Raw genomic sequence first — 14,778 nt, 5'->3', positions numbered from 1 at the left:
AAATGGGGGCCTGGCTATCCGCCATAGGGAGTTGGAAATTGACACCTGGCGGTATTTGCGGAGTGACGGAGTCCACTTGAATGATGTGGGTACTGATATATGGTCTCTGGGCCTTCAGGACGGCATTCAACGTGGACTGTGCGTGTGGAGGTGCTCGAAAGGGTAAGGGGTTACCCCTTTCGGGCTGTGGCGGGTCAGGGGTCTTTAGATGAAGAAGTGTGGTACAGGTAAAAGGCCTGTTGTACCCATCCATGGGATGGGAGTGGTTGTAGGTACTTCCAGGTTACGAGGGTTTAACCTGGAAGGGTTTAAAACGGGTAGGTCACTGCTACAGTTGGTTATTGCCTCCGAGACAGGGGTTGCCGTCTGGAGGTCAAAAGGTTACAGTTAAAGTTGTAGGCAGTGACCAATTTGATGTTAGGATGCTACGTACCCATGACCCCTTGGAAAGGCTGGGAAAGTTATTTTCGTATTTAATGTTGATATTTATTAAAAGATTATATTTTGGTTATTTAATAAAAATGTTTAGGCCTGATGGCCATTTACTCCATAACCTGTCCAGTCATTTTGTTTAAGAGGGACAAGGTTGGGAGGGGGCGGGAAGCCGGGTTTAAGGTTACGAGGTATATATAGAGACAACACTGGGTTGAGTCCTACAGATGTCAAGGGAGTCCCGCAGCTAGCTTTCACTAGGGGGAGGTAGGCGCAGGGACGGCATGACATGTGCTGGACTGCACAGTCGCCGTTTTAAGGGAGGTGTGGCCGCTTTAAGAATGTGGGGTGGGCGGAGCCGGGGACGGAGCCACGGCGGCCATCTCGTGCCAGCAAGGGGCAGTGTCATCAGTTGCAGAGCGGAGGAGGAAGGAATCCCCACCCACCCTCCCTGGGTTTTGGTACGGGGTTGTTTTGGTCTCGGGTGCTCGTTTGCTTCATTGAGCGGGTCAGGGGTCTTTAGATGAAGAAGTGTGGTACAGGTAAAAGGCCTGTTGTACCCATCCATGGGATGGGAGTGGTTGTAGGTACTTCCAGGTTACGAGGGTTTAACCTGGAAGGGTTTAAAACGGGTAGGTCACTGCTACAGTTGGTTATTGCCTCCGAGACAGGGGTTGCCGTCTGGAGGTCAAAAGGTTACAGTTAAAGTTGTAGGCAGTGACCAATTTGATGTTAGGATGCTACGTACCCATGACCCCTTGGAAAGGCTGGGAAAGTTATTTTCGTATTTAATGTTGATATTTATTAAAAGATTATATTTTGGTTATTTAATAAAAATGTTTAGGCCTGATGGCCATTTACACCATAACCTGTCCAGTCATTTTGTTTAAGAGGGACAAGGTTGGGAGGGGGCGGGAAGCCGGGTTTAAGGTTACGAGGTATATATAGAGACAACACTGGGTTGAGTCCTACAGATGTCAAGTACATAGTCTCGGTGCATTTACATGACAGTGTACAGTTTGGTTGTAGTGTGTGCGGGCACCCTAAGGGTTCACACTTGAATGCACCTACTGTATATCTAGCAAATTTGTCAGCATTGATCTGAATTGTCTGAGAAACTAAAAATACTGCAAATACTAAAAGAGTAAATACAAGCATATGTCTTTTCAATTAGGCCTGTGAGAGAGACCTACAATGTGGGGTTGGAACATGCTGTGCAATAAGTCTGTGGTTACGTGGCCTAAGGATGTGCACTCCAATGGGGCAAGAAGGAGAAGAATGTCATCCATTTACCCATAAGGTATTTATTTGAAATTTCTAAAACAGTAGAATCTGGAGTAGGTTTGGGTTACTAGTTAAAAGTAAACTTATGCTCAATACACCATTCCTTAACTGCAGGCAACCTTATAAATAATAAATGTATGGATTGCTAGTAGTAATGAGCTTGGGTGAGTTCAGACTATGATTTCAACCCACATTTGTGAACCCACCAGGAAGCTGTCACCTGTACTGACCAATCATCTTTGGCTGGGGCATTGTCCCCAGCTGCGTGTATCCAAGGAACATATATACATACAGCTGCAGGATGGGGAAATCCAAGTGGGTTTGGACCTAGTCCTAACACGCAAGAGCTCATCAATGATTGTCAGACCATGTAAAGAAAACCCATTACCTTGGATACCTCTAATGTGCAATGACTTACTATATGACTATTCTTATTATTTATATATATATATATATATATATATATATATATATATATATATATATATATATATATGTGTGTGGGTGGTGCAGAGTGCGTGCATCCTTGCCAACTTCTCCAAGCTGTAAGCCCACAGTGTTAGGACTCTGCCAGGCAGTGTTGGCGGGGTCACTCGCCCTACATGCGGGGGTTCCTTTTCGTGCAGTCCATGCTCAATGCCCAGGACCAGGCAGAGACTGTGGTCATGTGAAGAATCTAACATTAAGGCAATTCCCTGAATTAGAGATGAGCTTTCACTGTGTGCAACAATTAAAGTAGATAATTTCTCTGAAAAGTGACTTGTCTCATGTCGCTACATACTGTAATTTGTATGTTTGCATTAGGAGGGATGTGCTGAGCCTGTGCCCACTTCACCATTCCAGAGTACCTCTATTACCTCACTCCCAGTAACAGAATGGGGTCCCACCATATACATAGCGTGGGCCTCATGCATGCACTTGCTAACTCTTCTACTTCTCGTACCTTGCCAACAAGCCATAGATCGTCGACTGCTAGGGAGGATGCCAGAGCATCAACCCCCCTTGCTACTGGAGGACCTGGCACCTTAACAGGTACCATGCCTAAAAGCTGGTTGCTTTGGGTCTTGAACTTGCACTGGGTTATCATCAGCAATGGCATTACTCATTCTTGCCATGCTGAGTTAAAGTAGAATTATAGGTAAAACTTTTTTTCCATTTTGGATAAAGCAAGGGAGGGTTATAAACCCATGTCAGATTTTTTTTTTCACCATCTGTGTCCCATTGCAGAGATTTCCCTTCACTTCTTGTCCCATAACCAAACAGGAAGTGAGAGGAAATCCCTGTAAATTAAAGCAGAACTTCTGTCATTTTTTCAACTTTCCATCTATTAAATCCTCTACTTTGGATAGTAAAATATTTTTTTTCTGACAGTAAATACCTTTAACAGCCCAGTTCCTGTTTCTTGTCTGGTAAAAAGCCTAGTGAGAGTTTTCCAGGAGGGGGGGGGGGGGCGAGTCATAAGAGGGCCAATGCGAGCTGCAGAGCTGGAGGTGTGCCTCTGTGTGTCTGTGTAAATCCAGGAAGTGAACAGGCAGCAGCTTCAGTTGTCCACAGTTAAAATGGATGCAGCCAGGCTTAGTGGAGGGAGATTTTTGCAGCATATTTGGCAAGTACATGTAGCGCCGGCTCCTGAAGAGAAGAGCATGCGCTATGTGTTTTTGGCATTTAGTATTCCAGTTTGGTTTTGGGTTTAATTACTCTAAATTTTGGTCTCAGTACCAGTCTGGCTAGATTGCATTGTGTTCTGCTTGACCATAGGTGACGCTGTCATCTCTGGCAAGTGCCAGAACGCAGTCCAGTTAGGTGCATTGAATGCCAGTTTTCTCTCGGTACCAGCCCAGTGGGAGTGTCACTTTTGCTGTGCATTCTGGGAGCGGGTACTTAAGGTGCTGACATCACATGCTTTGGGGTTCTGGTCCAGAAGCGCTTTCTGACTGGTTGGTCCTAGTCCTCCTGACCAGCCCCCAGGGCTCTCATAGCCTGGGGTGCGGATCCACCCGACTCCAAGTCTTGCGGCTGGCTGAAAGGATTTGAAGATGGTCCAGTGCTGTCTCAGTTTGTGGAGGGGCCCAGCAACTGTAGAAGCATCCAAGGGAGGACTCTTCGGGAGAAGGCCACGCAAAGGATGGCTTCTCAGCAGTTGCCTGGAGGCTAAGTTGAAAGCGAATCTAATCTCGTATGGTATCGCCGGACCGGCTGCAAGATACCGGTACCGTACGAGGGTTCTCTGAGTTGTCTACATCTTTCAGTTTATTCAAGTGTTCTACAACAAGTCAGACATGTACGGAGCTGTATTAAAAAGGAAGCGCAGGACATACATGACAGGGTGCAAGGGAATGACTGGGCTAAGAAAAGGCAGTGTGGGGGTGGTTTTGGGATGCAGGAGTACTTACCCCATTGGTGGATGGTCACAAGGGGGGGGGGGAGTGTGGTTCCTTCTTCCATGTGCCAGGATGGGGCAAGTCAGCAGTTGGGGGTCAGCAAGCGAGGAGAGACGTTGTGTCCTGCAATCGGATAGAGAGAGGTCAGTTAGGATGAGTGGGCTGCAGGATCTTTGGGCGCAGCTTAGGGAAGCAGTGGAGGCTCATGGCACGGAGTGGCTTCAGGGCCAGATTGCTGCCACGCTGCAGGGGGTAGGACAGGATCCTTCCACAGCAGGGCCTGTCCAGATGCGTGCTCGGAGGTCTGGACCCCCGGATCGCCTGAGCCCAGACAATACCCCCAAGACTCAACGCCGTTATGGGAGCCCCAGCTGGGCCCCTTCAGGTCCCCCCGCCGAGCGGACACCCCGGGCACCGAGCGGGGGCCTGGAAGGAATCCCCGTCCATGGCAAAGTCCCAGGGGGGGGGAGGTTCGGGGGCCAGCGGGCCCCCACCCCCTCCTGCCACCTCCGTGGCTCAGATACATTCGGCTGCTACCTCCGGCGATGTTCCGGTCGGGGGAGAAGCAGACAAGCGGGCACCAGTGCGGGAGTTGAGGCAGCTGGGGGCTTACCTCGTGGAGTCTCCATTTTGGCTGCTGGCAGTGTCCGGGATCGCGCCAGTGATTCACGTCGGTCGGGAGGCCCCGCCTCCAGGCTCAGTGTGGGTCCTGGGAGGGCTGGCCGTAGGAATGCCTGTGCGGTGGATGGGAGTGCGGCGCGGCTTGATGACATCATCGTTTCGGCGCCACTTTTGAATCCTGGACAGAGCCCTCTGAGGGAAAACAGCTTTTCTCCAGTGCCCAGCGCTGCAGTGCCCAGGGGGAGAGGAGGACCTGAAGGACAACAGCTGTCACAACGATCAGTGGACCGGGCTGGCAGCAGCAGTGAGGAAGGAGAGCTGTCTGAAGATCCCCAGGAGGCTGCAGGAGTGTCGGGTGGGGCGGCTGGAGGTTCCTATCGCCTGGGGAAGCCTGGTGAGTGCTAACACTCTGCATTGTCTTATGGGGCGGGGGGGTTGTAGGGGGGGAGGGGGGAGCGGGGACGTATTAGGGGAGGGGGGTCTTAAGGGGGGGAGCGGGGAGGTTGTGGGGGGAGGGGGATAGGGGAGGGCAGTGCTCAGTCCGGGCAGGGGGTGGGGGAAGGGTCTGATGGGTTGTGGGAGTCCCTCAGGGAGCTGCTATGGCGATTGGACGGGGGGAGGTGAGACCCCCAGCTCCGGTGACGCCGTGGGTTCTTCCGCCTGCAGTGGTAGGGGGGACATCAGGTGGGGGAGAAGCCGCGCAGAAGGTGTCAGGGTCGGTGACAGCGTAGACGCAGATGGAAAAGGACGCCAGGGGTACCAAGACTGGATCGAAGGAGGGAGATAAGGACTTGGACAAGGTGCGTTTAGCGGACGCAGCGCGTTGTGAGGTATACGTGTGTTTTGAGGGCCCTTTAGGGGCTCATTTGAAGAAGGAGGTGCAGGAAAAGATTTGGAAGGACGAGTTTGTGGACATTTTTTCCCTGCTCCCCTTGGAGAAATTTAATTTAGATCGGGTGAAGCCGGATAAGAGTAAAAAGGATGAGGAAGAGAAGAGGAGGTATAGATTAATCCCGCGCACATTTGCAAACTGGTTGCAAGCGTTTGCGATTTTTGCAAGTGTGATCGGGGAAAAGGCCCCGGAAAATTGCTCTGCACTGTTTTGCTATCTTGAGGCGATCAGTGAGGCTCATAGGGTTTATGGGGGCTTGGCATGGCTTCGGTATGACGAACAGTTTAGTCAGCGGAAGGCGGTTCGCCCCTCCATCAGATGGGATCACAAAGACATTAGTCTTTGGATGAAGTTGATGACATCTTCGAGAGGGTCGGGTCAGTTTTTTCAGGGGGGCTGGCGGCGCTTCCTCTGCGGGATCGCCGGCCCCTAAAAAGAAAGGGGTCTGCTGGCAGTTCAATGAAGGAACGTGCCGTTTTTGGACATCGTGCAGATACAAGCACGAGTGCTCAGGCTGTACCGGGAGCCACCCCTTCCTGCGATGCTTTAAGCAGGGCAAGGGTCGACCAGGGGACAACACTGGAAAAAGGGATGACGCCTGTGAGTCTGGTAAGGATGCTTCCTTTTCTAAGTAGGTATCCGGAGAGGGCGGTGGCGCAGTTTTTGGAGGTTGGCTTTAGGGAAGGGTTTAGGATTCCGAGTAAGGTGCGGGAGGTGCCACCGATCTCGGATAATTTGAGGTCGGCCCGTCTCCATCAGGAGGTGGTGTCGGCCAAATTGGCCAAGGAGGTGGCGTTAGGGCGGATGGTGGGCCCGTTCGTGGATCCTCCGCTGCCAGGTTTAGTTGTTTCCCCGTTGGGTGTTGTTCCAAAAAAGGAACCGGGTCAGTACAGGATGATTCATCATCTGTCCTACCCTAAGGGCGGCTCGGTTAATGATGGTATTGACCCGCAGGCATGTGCGGTTACCTATATATCATTTGATGCGGCAGTAGCGTGGGTTAGAAAATATGGTAGGGGCTCGCTTATGGCGAAAACCGATGTGGAGTCGGCTTTTCGGTTGTTGCCGGTACACCCCGAGAGCATGTGTTTGTTGGGTTGTTGCTGGCAGGGGGAGTACTTCGTGGACAGGTGTCTCCCGATGGGATGTTCCATTTCTTGTGTGTATTTTGAACAGTTCAGCTCATTTTTTGAATGGGCGGTTAGGGAGGTTGCGGGGGTGAGTTCTATTATCCACTATTTGGATGATTTTTTATGCATAGGCCCCCCGGATTCTCGTTGTGGCGGCATTTTGCTGGGGACAGTTCAGCATTTAGCAAAAAGATTTGGGATCCCCCTGGCGGCGGATAAGACAGAAGGCCCAAAATCGGACTTGATTTTCCTGGGAATCACGATTGATTCGATGGCAATGGAGTGTAGATTGCTGGAGGACAAATTGGTGGCATTGAGACAGGAGGCGAGTATGGCCAGTGGCAAGCCTAAGCTTCGCTTGAAGGAAGTGCAGTCCTTGCTCGGCAAATTGAATTTTGCTTGCAGGATTATCCCTATGGGGCGCATTTTCTGTAGACGATTGGCGGCTGCCACGGAAGGGGTGCGCATGCCGAATCACTTTGTGCGGTTGACGAGGGAGTTACAGGAAGACTTGAAGATTTGGGATTCCTTTCTGGCGGAATTCAATGGGCGGGCCATTTGGCAGGTTGGGCCGGTCGGCAATGCAGATCTGGTCTTGCTCACGGTGCGGCCGTTTCGGGTGGCTATGGCGCTTACTGTCAGGGTTGGTGGAGTGCGGGTCTGTGGCCGGAGAGTTGGAGGGAACCGGGTTTCCTCAAAAACTTAGTCTTGCTGGAATTATTCCCCATCGTTTTAGCTGTTGAGTTGTGGGGGGATGTCTTCGAGAACAGGAAGGTGAGATTCAATTGCGACAACATGGGGGTGGTGATGGCCATTAATAACATCTCGGCCTCTTCTCCCCCGGTGATAAGATTGTTGTGGCGCTTGGTGCTTTGCTGTTTGCGCATAAATGTGTTTATATATGCTGTGCATATCCCTGGGGTCGACAATGGCTTAGCGGATGCTTTGTCTCGTTTCCAGTGGGACACGTTTCGCAAATTGGCACCGGAGGCACATCGGGAGGGGGAATCGTGCCCGCAGGAGCTGTGGACAGTTGCATTGGAGTCGCCACAGGATTGATCAGACAGTCTCTCAGCGCAGGAACGTGGAAGGCTTATCAGAAAGTTTGGCAAGAATGGTTGGTCCTGGTGAATGAGGTAGGAGGTACAGGGGGGCCCGGAAGGGATGGAGATGCTGGTGTTGCTCTTTGTATGTGCTAATCATACAAGTGGCGTGTCTGGGGCAGCCATAGGATGGAAGATGGCTGCGTTGGCGTTCTGGTTTCAGATGGAAGGTAGGGTGGATGTCACAAAGGCATTTCTGGTCCGCAAGGCTCTGCGGGGTTACAGAAGGGGTTCCCACAAACGCGACTCCAGGCGCCCTGTGTCTTTTGCGGTGCTGGGGTCAGTTCTGGCAGTGTTGGGGGAGGTGTGTTCAACGGGTTTTGAGGTAGTACTGTTTAGGGCGGCATTTGTGTTGGCGTTCCTTGGGGCCTTCCGGATTGGGGAGCTAGTCTCGCCGTCCAGGAGGGTGGCTGGTGGACTGCAGTGGAGTGACGTCCAGTGCTCGGGAGGGAAGGTAAGGATCTGGATTAGGAAGTCGAAGATGGATCAGGAAGGAAGGGGGGCCTGGGTAGAGTTGTTTCAAGGAGTGGATGAGCAGCTTTGTCCAGTTACGGCTATGCAGCAGTTTTTGGCACTCCGCCCGCCGGGGGAGGGGGCGTTGTTTGTACATCAGGATGGATCTTGCCTGTCCAGGTTCCAATTTTCTGCGGTTTTTCGAAAGTGTCTGGAGGCGGCTGGTCTTCCTTCAGGTGAGTATGCTTCCCACTCTTTTAGGATAGGGGCGGCTACTGAAGTAGCTCGATGGGGACTTCCGTCGGAAGTCATTAAGAGGATAGGTCGGTGGGAATCGGTTAGGTACCGGTTATATGTTAGGCCACAACTGTTGTACTGATTTGCTTTGTTAATTTTGTCTATTAACCCTTTCATGACTAAGCCTATTTTTGGAATTTGGTGTTTACAAGTTAAAATCCATATTTTCTACTAGAAAATTACTTGGAACCCCCAAACATTATATATATTTTTTTAACAGAGACTCTAGAGAATAAAACGGCGATTGTTGCAATATTTTATGTCCCACGGTATTTGCGCAGCGGTGTTTTAAATGCAACTTTTTGGGAAAAGGTACACTTTCATGAATTAAAAAAAAAAAAACAGTAAAATTATCCCATTTTTTTTGCATAATGTGAAAGATAATGTTACGCCGAGTAAATAGATACCAAACATGTCACACTTTATAATTGCACGCACTTGTGGATTGACGACAAAGTACGGTACCTAAAAATCTCAATAGGCGACGCTTTAAACATTTTTTACGGTTACCAGGTTAGCGTTACAGAGGATACCTCACATGTGTGATTTGAACACCGTTTACATACGTGGGCGCGACTTCCGTATGCGTTTTCTTTGCTTTGCGAGCTCGCGGGGACGGCGGGCGCTTTAAAAAAAAAATGTTTATTTTTTTATTTATTTTATTTATTTTAAAATTACTAAATTGTTTAAAATAAAAAATAAAAATTTTGATCACTTTTATTGCTGTCACAAGGAATGTAAACATCCCTTGTGACAGTAATAGGTGGTGACAGGTACTCTTTATGGAGGGATCGGGGGTCTAAAAGACCCCCCACCCCTCCTTTACACTTCAGTGTATTCAGATCGCCGAAAACGGCGATTCTGAATACCGGATATTTTTTTAAAACCGGCGCCATTGGCAGCCGAGTAAACGGGAAGTGACGTCATGACATCGCTTCCGTGTTTACTATGAGGAGACTGGAACGAAGCCGATTACGGCTTCGTTCCAGTTCCTCCCCAGCGGCCGGAGGCATCGCAGCAAGAATCGGTGCTCCCGATCGAGCGGGAGCACCGGTAACAGCGGCGGGAGGCGGCGGGAGGGGGGGACGTCCCCTCCCGCTCCTCCGGCATAACAGCCGAGCGGCTTTTAGCCGCATCGGTTGTTATGGCTGGAAAGCCAATCGCCCGCTGAACAAAACGGTACTGGGATGATGCCTGCAGGTGCGGGCATCATCCCGGTATACCCCCCGGAAGCCGAGTACGCATATCTGCGTACGCTCGGCGGGAAAGGGTTAATAATGTTGATGGGTTTGAATGTTTTTCCTTTGGTTATGTCTTTTCAGATCCCCCAAGATGTCTCGTTTGGATAATGAGACATTCTTTTGTTTTTTGGGGGGCCAGGAGGGGGGATGTCAGGCCTGAAGGTAGACAACTCAGGGTGGCCAGGGAGGAAGGCACGGTCAGGTGGATAGGGATTCCGGGGATGATGTGGCATAAGGTAGTCCCCGAGGTACATCGTTTTGCTGCATTGGACCGGTCCCCGGATATTCTGGTGCTCCATGTTGGGGGCAATGATCTGGGGTCCGACCCATGCGACAGGTGATCAAAGATATCCAGTGGGATTTCTTGAGGCTCCGTACCGCTTTCCCAGACATGACGGTGGTGTGGTCGGATATAGTAGCCCGCATGTCGTGGAGGGGGGCTCGGTCCTGGGAAAATCTGAACAAAACCAGGACTAAGGTAAACAAGGAGGTGGGAAGGTTTGTGGCCCGGAATGGAGGGGTGGTCATTCATCATTGGGAGCTGGAGGTGGACACCTGGAGGTATTTGAGGGGTGACGGGGTTCATTTGAACCCTGTTGGCATTGATCTGTGGGCCTTAGGGCTGGAAGATGGAGTACACCGGGCTTTGTTGGCGTGGCGGCGGTCACAAGTGTAAGGTTTCACACTTCTTCCATGGTGGCGTTTGGTCCTTGGCGACTGCTATATATGTATGAAAATATATATGTAGAAATGCATGGGTCATTTGAAAAAGGTTGGGACCCATGCCAGAGATGGAGTCATTGTGTTTGGGCTGGTGTCAGTCCAGATTAATGGCTAACATGAGTTGGGGGTCTGTGGTCAGTTAGTGAGTCCTCGAGGCAAGTTTGGCGGCTGGGGACAGATGCTGACGAAGAGGGGATCACAGGCTCAAAATAATAAGGGGTCGTCAGGGACCAGCCAAAAAAGCACTTAGGCTCTTTTGGGTAACTGGAAGTTCTTACAAGTTTTGTATTATTAAAATATTTAAAATAAAGTTTAGTTTTTTATTGTTATTTAAATAAAGGCCGTTGAGGCCATTTTCATCCAAGCAGGTGTCCGAGTATTTATTTTAAGGTTAATAGTTAAGGTCTACATGTATTGTTGGGGAAGTAAGTTATCTGGCTACCCTAGTCATGCGGCAGAGACTTTAAACAAGTGTTCTACATCAAGTCTGTGGAAGAGACTGTATCCAAGTGTTCTACAACAAGTCTGTGGCTGAGACTTTGTTTGATTTAAGAACCCTGTTGGCTGCTAGGCCTGTTGAGAGAAGGACTATCCAATGGTGAGAATCCAGCTGTGAATGGCTATTCTCTGGATTTCCTAATGTGAGATACTCTTTTTTTCTCTTTGACTTAATTTCAAGAGTACTTGCACTTTCCTACCTAAACCCTCTAATCCTACTTTAAGAGACTGTGTTTGTTTACTTTTTTTGCAAATAAAATTCCCTCAAGCGGATCTGGTGTCAGTCTCTGCAGTTCTTTGGCCATCTACCTTGGTAAACCCCTACACATACACAAGGTCAAGAAGGTAACGGTAAGCCCAATTAAATCAGCCGCTCCTTCGGGGGTCAGTGCTACATACAGAATCACAGTATATATAAAATAATATACAAAGAGGTTGGAGGGAAGATTCAGAATGGCAAAGATGTTTTTATTACAAATTTTATGAGCAGACTGCAGTTCCTCTTTAAGAGAATTCCTTGGGGACCCCCAAGTTGCCAGAACTAGTCTCCCTATTGGCAGATTTCCCCTCTATTACTTTTCTGGGGACAACCCAAAATGTGGGTAATTTCTTTTACTTTCAATTCTAATGTAAACAGGACAAATAGAGAGGGTGTTCTACCTCTCCACTCTATCCAAAACAAAAAAAAAGTTTGGCCTTTAGTTATACTTTAACCATTTGCGACTGACCTGCTCTGTCTGACCTTATGTGCTTTACTGACACAAACTAGTGTAGTGCATCTGCCATAAGAATCATGCACCCCTTTAGTGACTTCAGACCAGGCTCAGGGAACGGTTAACAAACGTTACTGAAAGTTTTGCAGCATAACAGGTTAGGTGCAAACACAGTTTAATACATCTATCCCAAACTAGCTACTCTAGAGTGTGACTGCCCAGGCATGCCTTGCAAAGGTGATAGTCCATTACTTGGTACAAGTCCATGGTATAGTAGGTAGGAGAGCCCCAGAGAGCTCCTGGGTGGCTGCTGGCTGTAAAGGGTTTACATCTTCTTGTGCAAGCCTCCTGCTTCTGTCCCCATGTGTCTTGAACTGGAGCATAGCTGTCAGGGAAATGGCCATAGGAGAACGGGCTATAGTGTCAATTGTCAGGGAGCCATCAGCAGGAGAAGGGCTCTAGGACCCAGAATCTCTGGCAGAAGAAGGACTTTGGGACCCAGTATCTCTACCAGCAGGTCACATGGGCCTATATAAGGAAGTCTGCCGGTGTCTGCAGTTGCTGGTTTGTCAGTCTTCCTGTGTTCCTGAACCTCTGTGAAAGTACTATTGGGATTCCTGTTGTGACCCGGCTTGTTCCTGACCTGTCTGATCTGCTCTTCTGGTTTTGACCCCCTGGCTTGCTTTACCGACTTGCTGTCTTCTCCTATACCTGATCCCGGCTAGTATCACGGACTTCGCTACAGTTACCTGTTCCTGCCTGCTTCCTGATACCAGACCTTTGATTTGTCCCCGTTTCTGCAACCTGCCTCATCCTCCTGCTTGATCTACTGTGTTTGACCCCTGGCCTGGCTTCCACTACTGCTCCTTACGCACACCTTGCCAAGTATTACCGAGGATTCTTATAGACTTTAACTCTGCTGTGCTTCCTGCATTACCTGGTGTCCTTCAGGTGCCCACCAGCTCTTATCTCCGGAATCCATCTGGCAACCTGTGCTTCTCTGGGCACTACACCCTCTGTACCCAACTTCAGGGGTGTACTGCACTCAGCCGCAAGGGGAGCCCTCTCGGCATTTCGGCCTCCAACCAGGTACGTGACAGTACAAACCAGCCATGACCGAGGCCGACGGAGGTGCTTCCCCGCTCAAAATGATGCGTCAACAAGTCACCACCCTTACACAAGCTGTACAGAAGCTCCAGGATGGCTACTTCCAGTTGGAGGATCGGCTGCAGCATTTGCCTGTTGCTCCAGCCTTGGTGGACTCTAGTTCTTCCTCCTCTAATACGGTTCCAGTTTCCTTGCCTCCTCCTGAACCACGGATACCTACACCCGAACGATTCTCCGGTGACCGGAAAAAGTTCAGGGCCTTCAAGAATGCCTGCCTACTGTACCTGGCCCTCCAACCTAGAACTTTTGCTTCTGAGTTTGTGAAAGTCGGATTTGTCATTTCTTTATTATCTGAGGGACCCCAAGCCTGGGCTCATAACCTACTGGAACAAAAAAATTCTGCTTTGAATGCTATGGACACTTTCTTTGAGGCCATGACTCTGTTGTACGATGACCCCCAGCGTGCGGCCTCCGCTGAATCTACCTTAGTTGCTCTACGGCAAGGAAAACGCCCAGTGGAAGATTATACCGTGGATTTCTGCAGATGGTCCACTGACACTAACTGGAATGAGGCAGCACTCAGGTTCCAGTACCGCCAAGGACTGTCTGAGATCCTTAAGGATGAACTGGCTCGAGTTGCTATTCCTGACTCTCTTGATGGACTTATTCGCCTAGCCATTCAGCTTGACAGGCGCCTGCGGGAGCGGCGGGCTGAACGTGCTCAATCCTTCCAGCCTACACAGATGCTACCCAAGTTTTCTCCTGCTGTAGCACCCACATCTGTTTGCCCTGTAATTTCTGAAAGGGAACCAAAGCAAGTTGGCCTGGTCCATTCCTCCCTTACTCTTGAGGAGAGACAACACCACCAGCAGGCCAATCTCTGCCTGTACTGCGGAGGGGCCAGACATTTTTTGCGCAGCTGCCCCATAAGACCCAGTAAGGTCTACCCACCAACTTCCACATATCTCCAAGTCTCTGGATCCTGCCATTCTTACCTTGTTCTTCCCATCTCCTTACAAGTGGCAGAAAGGGAGATTCGGCTACAAGCAATCATTGATTCTGGGGCATGTAGCTGTTTTATGGACTTATCTCTGGCTAAGAAACTTGGTGTGCCTCTCTATGAAAAAAAGCAAAGACTTGAAGTTCTGTTGGCTGATGGTTCCCTGCCCAGTTCTGGAGTTGTCACCCAGGAAACCATGCCCATCTTCGCTACCACAGATACCGGCCATCAAGAATTTGTCCGATTTGATGTCCTATGTTCCCCCATGTTTCCCATCATCTTGGGAATTCCATGGCTGCAGGCACATAACCCACAGATCAATTGGGCCAAGAAGGAAATCTCTCTTTCTTCAGTATATTGCCTGCAGCATTGCTTTACTCCCAGCTCCAGTAAGCCTGTTAGCTGTCTGGCGGTGCAACCTGCTCTCAGTAATCTCCAGTATGTTCCTCCAGCTTATCATGAGTTTATAGACATTTTCGACAAGAAAAAGGCTGATGTCCTCCCACCTCACCGGCCTTATGACTGTCCAATTGAACTCCTCCCGGGGGCCGAGATCCCGTTTGGACGAATCTTCCCCCTATCTGAAAATAAGCTGGAGACCCTACGAGTATATATTCACGAGAACCAAGAAAAGGGGTTTATCCGACCCTCTTCTTCTGCTGGGGCAGGTATATTCTTCGTGGAGAAGAAGGATGGTACATTGCGGCCGTGTGTAGATTACAGAGAAATCAATAAAATCACTGTAAAGAACAGATACCCACTCCCTCTCATTCCTGAACTCTTTCAAAGGTTCCGAACCGCCCGGATTTTAACTAAATTGGATTTGAGGGGCGCTTATAACCTTGTCCGCATACGCCAGGGTGATGAGTGGAAAACAGCATTTCGGACACGGTTCGGCCACTT

General features: G+C 49.7%; 1 protein-coding gene across 1 annotated transcript in view; it reads left to right on the top strand.

Annotated features, from left to right (window-relative positions):
- The first annotated feature begins 1,281 nt into the window (after positions 1-1,281).
- Positions 1,282-14,778, top strand: part of LOC143984134 (prokineticin-1-like) — a 252,225-nt gene continuing 238,728 nt past the window's right edge. Inside the window, exons 1-2 of the mRNA XM_077484444.1 lie at positions 1,282-1,332; positions 1,607-1,732. Coding sequence (XP_077340570.1) covers positions 1,282-1,332; positions 1,607-1,732 — 177 coding nt within the window. The remainder of the gene's footprint in view (positions 1,333-1,606; positions 1,733-14,778) is intronic.

The sequence above is a fragment of the Lithobates pipiens genome, unplaced genomic scaffold, assembly GCF_037356315.1.
Source record: "Lithobates pipiens isolate NorthernLeopardFrog02 unplaced genomic scaffold, aLitPip1_a1.2 Scaffold_16, whole genome shotgun sequence".
In the NCBI taxonomy this organism is placed as follows: Eukaryota; Metazoa; Chordata; class Amphibia; order Anura; family Ranidae; genus Lithobates; species Lithobates pipiens.
This window is presented reverse-complemented; position numbering and strand designations above follow the sequence as displayed.